Source organism: Oryctolagus cuniculus, chromosome 6 (assembly GCF_964237555.1).
Source record: "Oryctolagus cuniculus chromosome 6, mOryCun1.1, whole genome shotgun sequence".
Classification (NCBI taxonomy): Eukaryota; Metazoa; Chordata; class Mammalia; order Lagomorpha; family Leporidae; genus Oryctolagus; species Oryctolagus cuniculus.
The window spans coordinates 148,092,110-148,109,121 of NC_091437.1; the positions used below are offsets into that span (position 1 = coordinate 148,092,110).

Sequence of the window (17,012 nt, forward strand, 5' to 3'; positions counted from 1 at the left end):
CCAGAGTACTGTATAGGACATCTGCCATTCTATGCGTCTGCTCTGTATCCTGCTTCCCACGTTGGATCTTTCTCTCCTTTTTAATTCCATCAGTTAGTATTAGCAGGCACTAGTCTTGTTTATGTGATCCCTTTGACTCTTAGTCCTATCACTATGATCAATTGTGAACTGAAATTGATCACTTTGACTAGTGAGATGGCATTGGTACATGCTAGCTTGATGTACATTTATCTTTCTAATGACTGCTTCAAGAAAATTATAAATGTGAAGTGTTACTGATTAAGCAGTGCATGACCCTCAAAGCAGCTAAATGTTAAATTCTAGTGTTCTTGGCATTAATAGTAAATGTGAATTATATTCAGAAAATTTTAAAAATCAATGATTATTGCAAAGAAACACATTTTTATGAGAATTTCAAACAATGAAAAATCTCACCTTTGGACACAAATATATTGACCACAATACAGCTTCCAGCAACAAGAAATGAAACAGCTGTTGAAGGGCGACGTCCAACATGCCTTATTACAAAAAATGTAAGTAATTTGGAGGGAAATTCTACCACTCCTAGTAGAAACTGGGACAGGAAGATATCATCCCCCAAGCTCTGAACATCCAGCATGAGGCCATGAGAACTGAAAACTCCCGAAAACCTGGGAAGGAAAGTACAGAGGTGTTCCATTAACTTGGTAATGCAGTGTTTCATTATAGTGTGTGTATTTGTAACCTTTGTAAGTATTTCCCTTAAACACATTATTAAGACCAAAATATTCTGGGTCCAGCGCCGTGGCTCACTTGGTTAATCCTCCACCTGTGGTGCCAGCATCCCATATGGATGTCGGGTTCTAGTTCCCGTTGCTCTTCTTCCTGTCCAACTCTTTGTTGTGGCCCGGGAAGGCAGTGGAGGATGGCCCAAGTGCTTGGCGCCTACACCCACATGGGAGACCAGGAGGAAGCACCTGGCTCCTGGCTTCAGACTGATGCAGCACCGGCCATAGCAGCCATTTGGGGGCGGGTGGTGAACCAATGGAAGGAAGACCTTTCTCTCTGCCTCTCTTCCTCACTGTCTAACTCTGTCAAATAAATAAAAATAAATAAATAAAAAGAGAGATAGTCTCAAGTTCATCCTTTAAAAAAAAAAAAAAAGACCAAAACATTCCGAGATGAAATAGAAGAATTTAAGGTACAATGGAAAGTTATTTAAAAATTTTTGAAAACATGAATAATGAGGAAAGCCTCAATAATGAATTCAGTGTGAAGCTAAAGGAATAAATTTACCAAAAGTGATATACATTTGATCTAATGTTACAATTCAGTCTAAGTTCTGATTATGAATGTCTCAGGAGCCAAAGTGAAAACTGAGACCATTTTATTCCAAAGAAGGAAAAGATAACAAATGTTCTTTTCCATAAATTTAGAGAAGACAATCAGACTTGTCTAGATTTTCACGTTTTGAAAACATTAATTAGGCTTATCATATTGCTGGAATTTTAAACAATTGGCATCACATAAAATGTGGCTTCTATAATTTGGAACAAGATCCTGATAAATTTTTTATTTGAAAATACCAAAGTTCATTAAAATCAGTAGAACAAAGTAATAGACTCATACATGAGCATTGCATATTAATATGTACAAATGTAACTTAACATTTCCTATTAAAGTTACATTCTGAAAATGGGCATTGGCCTAGTGGTTAAGAGGCCTGCATCCCATATTGGAGTACCTGAGTTTGACACCGTTCTTCAATTCCCGACTCCAGCATCTTGCCAAAACAGCCCCTGGGAGGCAGCAGTGAAAACTCAAAGAATTTGATACCTTCCACTCAAGTTGGAAACTGGAATTGAATTCCTAACTCCTGGTTTCACCCTCAACTTAGCCTTGCTGTCTCAGATACCATAGGTGAAATAACAGATGGGGGTTTTCTATCTGCTGTCAAATAAATAAAGAAAAATAATTAAAAATAAATTTACTATCAATGTATATAGCACAGTATTCAGGTTTTCTCATGTAACTGAACAATATTGTAGAGGACTGTATTTTAAAAACTGGAGATCAAAGAGGGATAGTGTCCAATAGTACAGTCAAACTTTGGTAGAAGTTGAATATGTGTATAGAGGATTCAGGTATTATACTCCACATCTTTATATGATATTATACAATATTGACCAATTTGTCAGAAAATCAGTTTTATCTTCCCCATTTAGTGGAACCTTGTTGAGATCCAATTTATCTTTTAATTTTGATTTTTCCTTTCCTCCAATTCGTATAACTCATAACCACCTTCTGAAAACCCATTCTCAAACACTTGATTCCCTTTGGATTGCTTTATTCTTTCCTACTTCCTTTTGGACTTTTGTTTCTGATATCAAACAAAAGAGGGGGAAGTATCCCCTTAAACCAACACTCCTCAAGTTGCTTCACATGACACTGGCACTGCTGAATACATGTTAGATGAGGAAAAGTGAAACTACTTACCCTAAAAAGGATCCACACAGCACAATCCTGCACACTGTAGGATTAACAATGATCTCTTTTATTTTGAATTGTTTTTCGCTCGTGTTCAGTTCTTCCTTCATTTTGTATGTTAAAATCTTCAACAAAAAAAATGAATCAAAAACTATTTAGATTTAGTAAAAGGAGTCCTAATTTCCAAAAATTATTCCTTTTATTCCCAATTGCACTGCTAATCTCTACCGGAATGAAACAAAATAGGATAACCTCCCTATAACCACATTGGCATGGGTCATATTTACAATATCTCACAACTAATAATTTAAATCATTAAACACAATCAGTGTATTAACAGGTTAAAATATACTATACAAACATTATAAAGCTGACTTCTAAATGACATAAAATGCTGCAGAAATCCTTTTCCATAATTATAAAATTATTCATTGGTGGTTAGAAATCCCTGATGGGGAATCCCATCAAGGTGGCATGTACCAATGCCACCTCACTAGTCCAAGTGATCAATTTCAGTTCACAATTGATCACACTGATAGGTCTAAGAGTCAAAGGGATCACACAAACAAGACTGGTGTCTGCTAATACTAGCTGATAGAATCAAAAAGGGAGAGAACAATCCATCATGGGAAGCAGGATACACAGTAGAATCATAGAATGGCAGATGTCCTAAATAGCACTCTGGCCTCAGAATCAGCCCTTAAGGCATTCGGATATGGCTGAAGAGCCCATGAGAGTATTTTAGGCATGGAAAGCCAAGACACCCTGAAAAAAAAAAAAAAAAAAAAAGAAGAAGACCTAAACGGAAGATCTCTGTGAGTGAGATCCCAGTAGAAAGAACGGGGCCATCAAAGAAAGAGGTACCTTTCTCTGAAGGGAGGAGAGAACTTCCATTTTGACTATGATGACCCTGTCAGAATAAGATCAAAGTCGGCGAACTCAAAAGGCTTCCATAACCTGGGCAACTCATGACTAGAGCCTAGGGAGATTACTGACGCCATAAACAAGAGTGTCAAATTGTTAAGTCCTCAACAGTAGTCACTGTGTACTTACTCCTCATGTGGGATCTGACCTTAATGTGTTGTCCAATGTGAAGTAATGCTATAACTAGTACTGAAACCGTATTTTACACTTTGTGTTTCTGTGTGGGTGCAAACTGATGAAATCTTTACTTAATATATACTGAATTGATCTTCTGTATATAGAGATAATTGAAAATGAATTTTGATGTGAATGGAATGGGAGAGGGAGCGGGAGATGGGAGGGATGTAAGTGGGAGGGAAATCATGGGGGGGGGAGCCATTGTAATCCATTAACTGTACTTTGAAAATTTATATTTACTAAATAAAAAATAAAAAAGATAAAAAACTAAAAGCAATAAAATTACAAAAAACTAAAAAAAAAAAAGAAATCCCTGATGTACTCTTTTACTCTTTTGTTTAACACATACCTAACTAGCTACTGATGCATGACTTGTTATGAAAACAGCAACAAATCTTCCCCAAGAATGTCCCATTACATTGATTCCACAAAGTGGTTAATCTTCTGCCTGCTCTTAGTTATCTAGTAAAAGTATTCCCATTAACTTTCTCTACTGTACTGTTTCATATGTTTTGTATATTCTTTATCTGATGGAACAAGGACATAAGCCTCAACCATCTTGGGTTCTTGTTACCCTGCCTTCTTCCAAGAGATCAATTCAGCCTCACACCCCATTGTTTCCACCCTATCCCCTGCATTCCAACCCCAGGTTTGGAAGCCATCAGGCCAAACTTGAAAAACCTGTATGGAGAAGCTCACCTCTGCCTACTGCCCCCATTGCCACCTGTAGCCCACCTAAGATCTAAAAAGACCCAGCCTGCTGAGGTCTGGGCCCTCTATCACATGTCTGGTCTGTGTGCACGATGGTAGTTGGTCAACCTTTGCAAGTTTATTTTCTTTGAATAAATTTGATCTGGCTGTGAGTTTGTATTCTGTCTCCTCTCTGTTCTGCGCCCTTTTTCTTACATTTAGTGTCCTGTGTGAGGAGGCATCAATCTGCACCTCTTTGTGTTACATTATCTGTGTTACTTTTTTAAGGCATTTATATAATACATTAGATTCTCAAGGTCACAGCAAATACATGATAATTACTATGACACAATTCTCAGCAAAGTATATGTTATTGTGCTATTAAAATGAACAGAAAAAATTCAATGTAGTTCAGAGACACATTCTAAAAATATAATACTTATCTTTTTCTCTCTCTTCCTCTCCCCCACCTTTCTTTCTTCTTGTCTTTCTTTCTTCATTATTGAGATAATGTACTTTTAATTTACATTATAGTCAAAGGTTAGTGTTCTACTAAATATAGTTCAACAAGTAAAAAAACTAATTCAGTTGTATCAAATTGATTTATGTAATCAACTTTTATAAGTGTTATATTTTATATTATCTAAAATGAGTATAAAGTTTGAAATTGGCCTAATAAATCCATGTAAATCTATGAAGACAACCAAAACTCGTGAATCATGTGACAAAGCTTAGCTTATTACAGATATGAAAATACAGAACACCTAAGAAGAAAATTCCATGATTTTCTTTATTTGATCATACTTTCCAATTTAGGAAATGTTGATTAGGCATATAGATGGCAAGTTAGGACTCTATTTTTGGAGTCAGTTTGTTGAGACAACAGCCCATGTCCTTCAAAGGGACCCAGATCACTTCAGAGGCATGGGATACTTGTCTATTTCTGCCACAATATGGTGCAAAGACAATTATTTTAATATCTTTTAGAGCAACCCATCATAAGGAGTGTCATGTTAGAATTATGACAATGATAGATCCTGACTTCAGAAAATAAGAAATAAAGGGTGACTAAACATCTGTGACTCCTCATTGCCCTCAATACTCAGTGGAACTTGAAATGGACTTACAAAATCCTTACACCTCTGCCCTAATCAATTTTTTAAATTCCAAAAATCATTTTAACATACATTTTTTCTAATCTTCAAATACCAGCTATACACAAAAGGTAATAATAATAATAGAATTTGAATTCTTATATTTCTTAGCTATGTACATCAATAATTTTACTCATTTTCATTTATTGTTGGCATAAGGAATTTGATTAAAGAAATAGTAATTATCTTTTCTTACCTCAGTAGTCAAACTTTGTGCAACATCTTTATTTCCATTAATATAGGCAATTCTCTTAAGTTCTTTTAATGCCCGTTCTGTTTGTCCAGTTGCAATGAGCCAGCGCACTGACTCTGATACCACACTGTTTGAAAGGCAACACATACGGTTTTTGGAGGAATATGTCACATTCTAGTCCAGACAGATTCCTGTCCTCTTACAGAAGGGAACAATCTTTCCAGAATACATCATCCCTTCTATTCAGAAAGACCTAATCCACATTGTGTAACCAGCCCTCTACCTACTCAACATTTTCACAGCCATAACCTGTTCCCAGCCCTTCTATATCTCAGAAACCTTATTTTGATTCCCAAGTAACTAACAGAAATTCCTTGATTCAAAAGTTGGATATAATATTCTTTTACTTCTCTTTTTACTTACTTCAGAAGTCACTGCCATCTCCATATGTGACAGCTATGGGGATTTACAATTTTTAAAGACACATCTTTGTTCTCAGAACTTTCAAATATAATTAAAGTTTCATATTGTTGATTTTAAGTAATATCCAACATTTTATCCCTGAAAAGACTAAATACAGTTTATGACACTACAATAAGTACTTTGGGAATGAAAGACTATTTTATCACTCCCTAAATCGAAATCAGAAAAGAAACCATGTAACTCAGGGATATTTTTCTGGGGTTTATCTAAGGATAAAATCAGCAATCGAATGAAAAAAAAAAGCAGGTAAAGTGAAAACTTTAATAGAAATTTTGAATTTTTATTAATTTATTTTTATTTAATTATTTGAAATTCAGAGACAGAGAGAGTCAGAATGAAAGAGCTCTTCCATATGCTGGTTTAATTCCCAAATGCCCATGACAACCAGGACCAGATCAGGATAAAGCCAGAGCCAAGAGTGCAGTCTGGATCCTCCAAGTAGGTGACAGGTATACAACTACTTGACCCATCACCTGCTGCCACCCAGTATATGTAAGCAAAAATTATAAGCCACCAATTGTCCTAATTTTATAAACTTAACAATGACCTCCTTTTCTTAAAATTGAGTTTTCAGATTTCAAACCTAGTTTTCTTTTTCTCAGAATTACACTTACAAATAGCTCTGAGAGCATGAATAAGTTGCAAAATATTTTTAGAGGAGCCAGCGCTGTGGAGTAGCAGGTAAAGCCACCCCTTTAGTGCTGGCATCCCTTATGGGCACCATTTGGAGTTCCAGCTGCTCCACTTCCTATCCAGCTCTCTACTGTGGCCTAGAAAAGCAGTAGAAGATGGCTCAAGTGCTTGGGCCCCTGAACCCACACGGGACACTAGGAGGAAGCTCCTGGCTCCTGGCTTCAGATTGTTGCAGCTCCAACCATTGTGACTATGTGGGGAGTGAACCAGCAGAAGACCTCTCTTTCTCTCTCGCTCTCTCTCTCTCTCTGCCTTTGCCTTTCTGTAACTCTGCCTTTCAAATAAATAAATAAATCTTTAAAGAATAATTTTAGAGTTAAGCCTTTATGTATCACAAATATTTAAGCAAAATGGCTTAGTATATAGCAAAATTCACATACCAGAAAAAAAGAGAAAAAATGAAGTAAGGCAGAGAAACCACCAACTGGAGGATATGCCAGTCACGGAACATATAAGCTAGTCCTCCAAGCAACACCTGGCCCATGCTCATAGAGAGTCCAAAAACTGTGATAATTGTGGGATGCCATTTCAGTGAAGTCCCTTCTAAAACTGAAGAGAATCAAGGATATTCAATATCATTTAAGAAAAACGACTTCAAAAATCTAATAACATTTGTGTAGAAATCAAAGCAAACTTACGAAGTATAAGGCTATTGAACTGAACCGTACCCATGCAGGCAGAAAACAGAAATCTCAAAGCACAGTAAATGGAGAACATGGGTGCAAACGCGCAGCAGGTACCCAGGATTCCACAGGCCAAGCAACAAAACAGCAGCAATGGCTTCCGTCCAACTCTGTGGTCATAACAGTTAACTTAGTGAAAATTACAACGAAGTTTTGTAAATCATTGGATCATCCCAGAATTCAGAATTTCAAGCTATTTGTTCTCCACATGCCACTCACACAATGGTCACACCCCAAGTGATCATGAAGTTGAGATATGTTTAAGATAAATATTATAATCACTATTCACATGAGTTTTAGTAAAGCAGAATTCACACGATATGTTTGCAAAATCATTATAATGATAATTTCATAAAGATAGAAGAAATGAACCCCATAGCCAGCGCCACAGCTCAATAGGGTAATCCTCCACCTGCGGCACCGGCATCCCGGGTTCTAGTCCCTGTCGGGGCACCGAATTCTGTCCTGGTCACCCCTCTTCCAGTCCAGCTCTCTGCTGTGGCCCAGGATGGCAGTGGAGGATGGGGCAAGTGCTTGGGCCCTGCACCCATATGGGAGACCAGGAGAAGCACCTGGCTCCTAGCTTCAGATCAGCACGGTGCGCTGGCCGAATTGCACGGGCCGCGGCGGCCATTGGAGGGTGAACCAATGGCAAAGGAAGACCTTTCTCTCTGTCTCTCTCTCTCTCTCACTGTCCACTCTGCCTGTCAAAAGAAGAAGAAGAAGAAGAAGAAGAAGAAGAAGAAGAAGAAGAAGAAGAAGAAGAAGAAGAGGAGGAGGAGGAGGAAGGGGAAGGGGAAGGGGAAGGAGAAGAAGGAGAAGAAGAAGAAGAAATGAACCCCACTCACTGCTGTAAAATGAGTATTCGAGATTAATCCATGATGACCTATGAGACAAGAATTTTTGTTATATAAGCATCTCCTAAAGTTGTGTGTATTCTATTTGTCAGATATTCTTTGTATAATTTTTTAATGAGGCACAAAATTTCAAGTTACTAGTTTATCTGATTCTCAACTCAAGCATCAATACGCTGATGTTGAGGTGGAAGGGGAGACTGTTTAGTACTTTTTGACAAACAATGTCAGTTTCCAAAATATAACTCACAGAGTGATTTTTAACAGAAAATTCACAATATAAAATTATAGATGTATGAGCTTATATTGTAATTTTTATCCTTGAGTGAGCTCTCATATCACCAAAGCAGTCAATAGAACAACAGAATGCATGTCTGAATATATAAGCAAATCTTTTCACTACCTGTGATCTCTTCTCAAATCCCCCAATATATTCATCATATGCATCTCATCATTGCTAAAAACAATAGAAATATAACATATTTATCAACACTAATTGTGATCTTTTCTAAATTCTTTATAAGTAACATCACATGTAATTCATAGAACTGAAAAGGAAGTTACAAATATTTAAAATTGATTATTTCCATCTTTTTTTTTTTTTTTGATAGGCAGAGTGGACAGTGAAAGAGAGACAGAGAGAAAGATCTTCCTTTGCCGTTGGTTCACCCCCCAATGGCCGCTGCAGCTGGCACACCGTGCTGATCCGAAGCCAGGAGCCAGGTGCTTCTCCTGGTCTCCCACGTGGGTGCAGGGCCCAAGGACCTGGGACATCCTCCACTGCACTCCCTGGCCACAGCAGAGAGCTGGACTGGAAGAGTAGCAACCGGGACAGAATCCGGCGCCCCGACCGGGACTAGAACCTGGGATGCCGGAGCCGCAGGAAAAGGATTAGCCTATTGAGCTGTGGCGCCAGCCGATTATCTCCATCTTAAAGATAAGAGTGATAAAATATGAGTAGTGTATGAAAACAGAGCGCAGGCTGCTCAGCATTGCCTCATAGCAAATCCTACTCCTTTTGCATATAAATCACAACACTCTTCACAATTTATAATTGATCTGCTTAAGGATTTGATAGCCTGCCCATCTTCTTAATTACAATGTTAAGATCCATGAAAGTTATTACTGATGTGCATATCTGTGTGTTTTTGACATTTTTCAACTCAGTTCAGAGAATTTCTGCATTTCTGGTTCTACTGAAGTCAAAATAAATGCCACCTTCGGTGGCATCCTTAGTGTTCTCTTCCTACTTCAATGAATATACAATTTACTAACTGGATTACTTTATTCCTTATTAACATCAGTAATATTAATTCCAGTCTGCTAATTTTCAATCTTTTATGTCTACCGCTTTTTTCAAGAAACTGTCTCAATAGTCTCCTGGTGAGTCATCGTGTTTCTATAATTATTTCTTAAAGTCTATCAAAAAACTATTTTAAGGCATTCGGATCTGGCTGAAGAGCCCATGAGAGTATTTTAGGTATGGAAAGCCAAGACACTCTGGCAAAAAAAAAAAAAAAAAAAAAAAAAAAAACCCACCACCACCAAACCTAAATGAAAGATCTCTGTGAGTGAGATCCCAGTGGAAAGAACAGGCCATCAAAGAAGGAGGTACCTTTCTCTGATGGGAGGAGAGAACTTCCACTTAAGTCAGTGAATTCAAAAGGCTTCCATAGCCTTGGCAACTCATGACTAGAGCCTAGGGAGATTACTGATGCCATAAACAAGAGTGTCAAATTGTTAAGTCAACAACAGGAGTCACTGTGTACTTACTCCTCATGTGGGATCTGTCCTTAATGTGTTGTCCAATGTGAAGTAATGCTATAACTAGTACTGAAACAGTATTTTAGACTTTGTGTTTCTGTGTGGGTGCAAACTGATGAAATCTCTACTTAATATATACTAAATCAATCTTCTGTATATAAAGATACTTGAAAATGAATCTTGATGTGAATGGAATGGGAGAGTGAGCGGGAGATGGGAGGGGTGCGAGTGGGAGGGAAGTTATGGGGGGGAGGAAGCCATTTTATACATAAAGTGTACTTTGGAAATTTATATTTATTGAATAAAAGTTAAAAAAAAACTATTTTAAGCATACCATGTACATTTGATAAAGACACACACACACACACACATACAGTTTTTCATGTGACTATGTCATTTTTTTGGTTATCAAATTTAAGGAGAAAATGAGGATTCAGTTCTCACAAAAATCTTAGCTTAACTTTATTTCATAATTACCTTTTGTGAAACTTTTTCATGAAATGTATTTGTTATTTTTCATTTCGTAAACATTTTTACCTACCCACTTCCTTTACACCTGCCTTCCTACCTGGAAGTTTTCCATTTTTTTATGGATCAGCTCAAGTTTTACTCCTATTGGAAGTCCAGGCTGTGGATTTCAACCTTCCGAAGTTCTGCATTTCCTCAATTTCCACCTATGATTTGGCTCCCATCCTCTCTCCATTTACATCCCTTAATGTGTATAATTCTCAGCATAAATGTGCACAAGCATTTACCGAGATTTAGAGATGATTCTTGTTCATAAGATGAAGCTTACCTGTCAGAAAGGAAGCCACATAGAGGAGAACCCACCAAAAACCCTGCCATGTAGATGGCCTGGGCAAAGGATTTGAAAGACTGATATTCACACACTAAATTCCACTGCAAAAGATTGGGTAGAAAATGGCACAGCTTAAATAACTGAACACATCACCATAAAAAAAAAGTAAAGTACAAATGTTCTGAAATCATAGACGTTACCTGAATTACTGATCAGCAAATTCTGACCTGACTTGAATTCATTTGAGGTAAACATGACCCAAACTACTGGCCTCGTTTGAAATGTTAATCCCTCACAATGTGAAAGTACACATTTTCTGGTTAAATATTAAAATAAAAATATCATGGTTTTCAAACCATTAAATGTCATAAACATTATATTACCTTTTAAAATATGAAATGACATCTTTTCATCAAATTACTATTTATATTCATTGCCTATATTCCTGCTGAACTATGGTCCTTTTACTTTTTATTCATTAAACTCTTCTCAGTGGAACATTAAGCCATTGGTTATAATGTAAATTAAAAATTTGTTATCTCAAAAATTAAAAATAATTTAAATTTTGAAATCCTATGTGGCCTTGAGAATTACAGCTGTGGAATTACGGATCTCTCAGGGTCACATTGAGATTCAGTAAGAACAGTGCTTTGAATAGGTCTGTCCTTGCTATTTATTCTCTTCTTTCTCCTTTGTACTAATGGTTCTGTCCAGGCTGGCACTGCGAGTCAATAGGCTAATCCTCCACAGAGCGGCGCCAGCACACCGGGTTCTAGTCCTGGTTGGGGTGCCAGATTCTTTCCCGGTTGCCCCTCTTCCAGGCCAGCTCTCTGCTGTGGCCCGAGAAGGCAGTGGAGGATGGCCCAAGTGCTTGGGCCCTGCACCCCATGGGAGACCAGGAGAAGCACCTGGCTCCTGCCTTCAGATCAGTGTGGTGTGCCGGCCGCAGTGTGCCAGCCGTGGCAGCCATTGGAGGGTGAACCAACGGCAAAAGGAAGACCTTTCTCTCTGTCTCTCTCACTATCCACTCTGCCTGTCAAAAAAAAAATGGTTCTGTCCAACTTATTAGAAACACCTCACATTCTTTGAATTAACATTTTATATAATTAAGTTGCACACTGGAAGAACTTGACATATTTCTTAATTAACTCAAGGCTTGACATGATACATGGATGTAGTCCTCCTATAATATTTATTAGACATGGGAATAAAGGAGAAGTTAACCTTTCCTTAACTCAGTTTTCTACATTTCTACCCTTGTTGAAGCCAGACTTGATATATTTTTTTCATGTCCCAGACACGGAACCCAAACCAGAACACAAATAGATAAACTTGCATTGAGCACTACCAAGTGCCAACTTTCCAATTTTTATACATACTGTTAATTTAATCCTTATAAAATCTCTGAAATAGTTATTATCATTTAACATGTAAAATTTGTGTTTTTAATAGTTATGTTAGAATAACAATAAAAACTGAGATTGCCTTGGAAACCAAGATAGTCATCCTGTCTTAAACATTGGTAAACTAAGGCAGTGAACTGCTAATTGTGAGTGACTGACCTAAGATTTTAACACAGATCATCTGACTTGAGACTTCCATCTAAATCATAACGCTTGAATATTTCTAATACATTCAATTAAATGTCTTGAAAAAAGTGTTTTTATTCTCATTTTAAATATAAGAAAATGATGATACTTTTTTTTAAATATATACAGGGATATCTGTAAAGGATGGCAGTGACCTAAGGCTATAATTATATACATTAACACAAGCTAAAGCACTTAGCGTGTGACCCTAATCTGAGGTGTTTTGTGCAGATTAGAAATGTTTCTTATCCCTCATGAACTCATGACATCCACTCTCAATTCACTCCTTGTCACCAACTATTCATCTATTACCTCAGTCCTGATGGTAGAAGTGAAAACACTTTGATCGTATATCCACCCATCCAGACATGGCTCTGTTTCTAGATCGATGTTATTGGTGGTTGACACATTGGAATTTAAGAGTTGCCACTGTGTCTGGCGGAACCGACGGCATTGCTCTGGTTTCTGGTTTAGGTCCATTGGGATAGATACCCTCAGTAGGGCTTCAGCTGTAAGGTTTACGGTGATGTTGGCTTCAGATGTAAGGTTGTCAAGGAGTTGTACATAGCAACGGTGAGCTGGAGTCGCTGATGAAAAATTCTCCATAAAATCATGAGGGGATGACAGGATATTTAAAAGCATGCAAAGGATTGCATTCAAAATCTGAAACCTCCCACCTTTGCCTACATACTCTAGAAGCTCATCGAAGGCCATGATTTAGGATTGGACGTGTCAGCTGTGGAATAACAAATTTTTCAAGACAGAAATTAAATTTTTAAAAAATCTTTAATGAGGTATATAAGAAAATGTCTTTCTAAATTAGGAAGTTAGAGAATTGAAGCACTCAGGCACTATTTTTAGACAGCAAATTTTACTTTCTCTGTCTTCTTATGAAGTGGTATAAGCACTATACTATTTTCATTTCACCCAGAGCAACGTGTTCTATTTCATGACAGAAATTGAAAAGAAGACATATCCGTGAGGAAGTAATTGAATCAAAACTAACCATTGCTAGTGATTATAGTTCATGTGCAAAGTAGTAAATTACGCTCAGCTCTCAGGAAATAATCTTTTGCTTAATATTAATAGATAAAGATTGTATAATTTCAAGGTATACAACATGCTATAGTTTATATACCTAGATGTCATTCATCTTAAAACATCAAGTTTGTATCCTTTGATCAATAGCTTCTCACTTCTCTACCTTGAACCTCTTTAAATTGTTCTACTCTTTGCTCCCATGAGTTCAATATTTTTAGTTTCCAGATGAGCATGTGATGGTACAGTATTTCTCTAAGTGTTTGGTTTATTTCACTTAGCATAGTGTTCTTTTTGTTCATTCATGTAGTTGCAAGTTATCAAATATTTTATAAATATATACCCCATCTTATTTACCCATTTGGTCAGGTATATAAAAAGTGCTCAACATCCTTAATCCCCAGAGAAATGAAACACAAAGTAACAGTTAGATATCACCTCATACTTGTTAAAAATCCAAAAAAAAAAAAAAAAAAAACTACAAAAGATAACAAGTATTGGTAAGGGTGTGAAAAAAGGAAAATCTTGTTCACTGTTGGTGGGAACATAATACAGTGCAGTCATACATTTTTTAAAAATTGGAGATTCTATCTGAAAATTAAAACAAAAACTACTACTATATGATCCAATTATCCTGTCCCTGGGAATATGTCCAAAGGTAATGAAATAGCTGCATATACATATATATATATGTGTGTGTACATAAATATACATGGAATATACACATACATATACACATATACATACATACATGTATCTGTACACACAAATACATATACAGTACATTTTATGTGTATGATAATATATGTAGCATACTTGTAAAATATATATTTATATATAATGTAAATAATATAAAACACTCAAAAAAACAGTTACCTAATATGATTAAATATTTCAAAAAATTTTATCAAATCGTGACAACATTCAACTTCTTTATTTTTTTCTATAAATTGAGCTCTTTCTGATTTGAATGTTCAGTGAATATTCTTATCACACCTGTCAATTCCATGGACTGGTATAATAAAAATGAGATAGGAACTCACCTCTGTATGACTTCTGTTCACCACATTCAGAAAAATAAATCAACACCCAGGATTTAAATCTCAAGCATCTGGGCTGAAGACAGAAAACCCTGAGCAAATATGATGAAGTTAATACTTTACTTCTAGAACTCATGCTCAGAAACTAAGCGTTCAAATGACTGAACTGAAGTTTCACCAAATCGGGTTATGTATATTCATCTTCTTGAAGCTAATTTATATCATAAAAGATAATTTTTGAATTTATTTGACTGGTAGAGTTATAGACAGTGAGAGAAAGAAAGAGACAGAGAGAAAGTTCTTCCTTCCGTTGGGTCATTCCCCAAATGGCTGCTACGGCCGGTGCTGCACCGATCCAAAGCCAGGAGCCAGGTGCTTCCTCCTGGACTCCTATGCGGGTGCAGGGCCCAAGCACTTGGGCCATCCTCCACTGCCTTCCCAGGCCCCAGCAGAGAGCTGGCCTGGAATAGGAGCAACCAGGACTAGAACCGGTGCCCATATGGGATGCTGGTGCTGCAGGTGGAGGATTAACCAATAAGCCATGGCGTCAGCTCCCATAAAAGAGAATGTTAAAACATACAGCCTTTCTTGTGGAAATTAAATAAAACAGAATCCTAGTTTGATCTCAGGAAGAAACCAGAGCTGGAAATATAACAATGTCAAGTTTTCCTTTCCCTATTTACCTGCTTTTGTAAGTATAATGCATACCATAAATTATATATATATATATATTATATATTATATATATATAACATAGACAATGAATTTCTTTCCTATCACCACTGATTTATTCCAGATTCCATCATCTCTACCTGGCAAAGCTAATATTTTCAAAAAATAATTGTCCAAGATAATGAAGCATCAGTGATGTATTCTAATCTTTAACTTAAGCAGAAAATAATTATCTAACTGGGTTAAAAATCTTTCTAATTCAATTTGTCAGAAAGCAAACATTAATTAAGTGGACTTTGGAAGTAACTGCAGCATCACACTCCAGTTAATTAGGTCAGACACCACCTCATGTCCATGGTGATGAGTAGTAGGAGCAGCTGCAGCAGTGAGTAAGAAACATCCCTGGCCGGCGCTGTGGCTCAATAGGCTAATCCTCTGCCTGCGGTGCTGGCACACCGGGTTCTAGTCCCATTCGGGGTGCCGGATTCTGTCCTGGTTGCCCCTCTTCCAGGCCAGCTCTCTGCTATGGCCTGGAAGTGCAGTGGAGGATGGCCCAAGTGCTTGGGCCCTGCACCTGCATGGGAGACCAGGATAAGTACCTGGCTCCTGCCATTGGATCAGCGCGGTGCGCCAGCCGCAGCGCGCCGGCCGCGGTGGCCATTGGAGGGTGAACCAATGGCAAAGGAAGACCTTTCTCTCTGTTTCTCTCTCACACTGTCCACTCTGCCTGTCAAAAAAATTTAAAAAATTTAAAAAAAAAAGAAACATCCCTGACTCTTCATATACCACATCTGCTAATGTTCTGTTGGCCAGAGCAAGGGACATGGTAAAACTCATAACAAGAAGCAAGAAAAAATATCTCTGCCTCCTCAGTAAAAGAAATGGCACTCACAGGGAAAAGTTATAGATTCAGAAATGATTGATGAATTTAATCCACTGCAAAACCAATTTATCACAATGATTTTATTAAATAAAACATAAACCTAAATTATCTAATCTATTATTTTGAGCTCACAGTTCTTCATTTCCCTGTAATTGAATTCATCCTACAATTTTAATCATTCAAAACACAATGAAATTTCATAAGATGTGCAACTTTCTCCAAGAAAGTGATAAATGGAGTCCAAAGCTGTGGATTAAATGGCTTTATCCAAACCACTGTGTCAAAAACCCCCAAGCAATAGAGAAGCCATTTATGTTGTCCAGTGTCCTTTTATCAGTCTACTGTTGTCCCCAACAGCAAACAAACAAAAAATGTTCAGAAAACAACAAAGTTTGAAACCATTGGAATAAGCAAGTATAGCTTTGTGGATGGGCTATTCTTTCTAGAGATGATTCTTTCCTCACTCCCAGTGCTAGTGACAAACACAATTTCTTTGCCTGTAACCAAAGGCTAAAGACAGCCTGGAAAACCATTCCTAAACATTTTGAGTATGGGGAGATTCCAAGATGACTCATTAAGGAAAGACATACTGCACTAGACTAGGGATGAACAATGAAAAAAATGTATAGGAAGTGCTCTTTTAGGGGAGAATTGAAGATAAAACTGCACTTAAAAGCCTACAATGACCAGCGCTGTGGCTCATTAGGCTAATCCTCCGCCTGCGGCACCGGCACCCCAGGTTCTAGTCCTGGTCGGGGCGCCGGATTCTGTCCCGGTTGCTCCTCTTCCAGTCCAGCTCTCTGCTGTGGCCCGGAAGTGCAGTGGAGGATGGCCCAAGTGCCTGGGCCCTGCACCAGCATGGGAGACCAGGAGGAAGCACCTGCTCCTGGCTTCAGATCAGTGCAGCACG

At 37.6% G+C, this 17,012-nt stretch overlaps 1 protein-coding gene across 2 annotated transcripts in view; it reads right to left on the bottom strand.

Annotated features, from left to right (window-relative positions):
* The window catches only part of LOC100349650 (solute carrier family 22 member 22), a 33,676-nt gene extending 19,016 nt beyond the window's left edge, over positions 1 to 14,660 (bottom strand). The window contains exons 1-8 of one of the 2 annotated variants that reach the window (XM_008255868.4): positions 14,551 to 14,660; positions 12,782 to 13,205; positions 10,878 to 10,981; positions 7,419 to 7,573; positions 7,161 to 7,329; positions 5,608 to 5,731; positions 2,476 to 2,591; positions 436 to 650 (exon numbers count right to left, since the gene is read on the bottom strand). In XM_008255868.4, the coding sequence (XP_008254090.2) occupies positions 436 to 650; positions 2,476 to 2,591; positions 5,608 to 5,731; positions 7,161 to 7,329; positions 7,419 to 7,573; positions 10,878 to 10,981; positions 12,782 to 13,183 (1,285 nt within the window). In that variant the 5' untranslated portion in view covers positions 13,184 to 13,205; positions 14,551 to 14,660. The remainder of the gene's footprint in view (positions 1 to 435; positions 651 to 2,475; positions 2,592 to 5,607; positions 5,732 to 7,160; positions 7,330 to 7,418; positions 7,574 to 10,877; positions 10,982 to 12,781; positions 13,206 to 14,550) is intronic. The other variant, XM_008255869.4, reaches the window with a different exon arrangement.
* Positions 14,661 to 17,012: the final 2,352 nt, after the last annotated feature.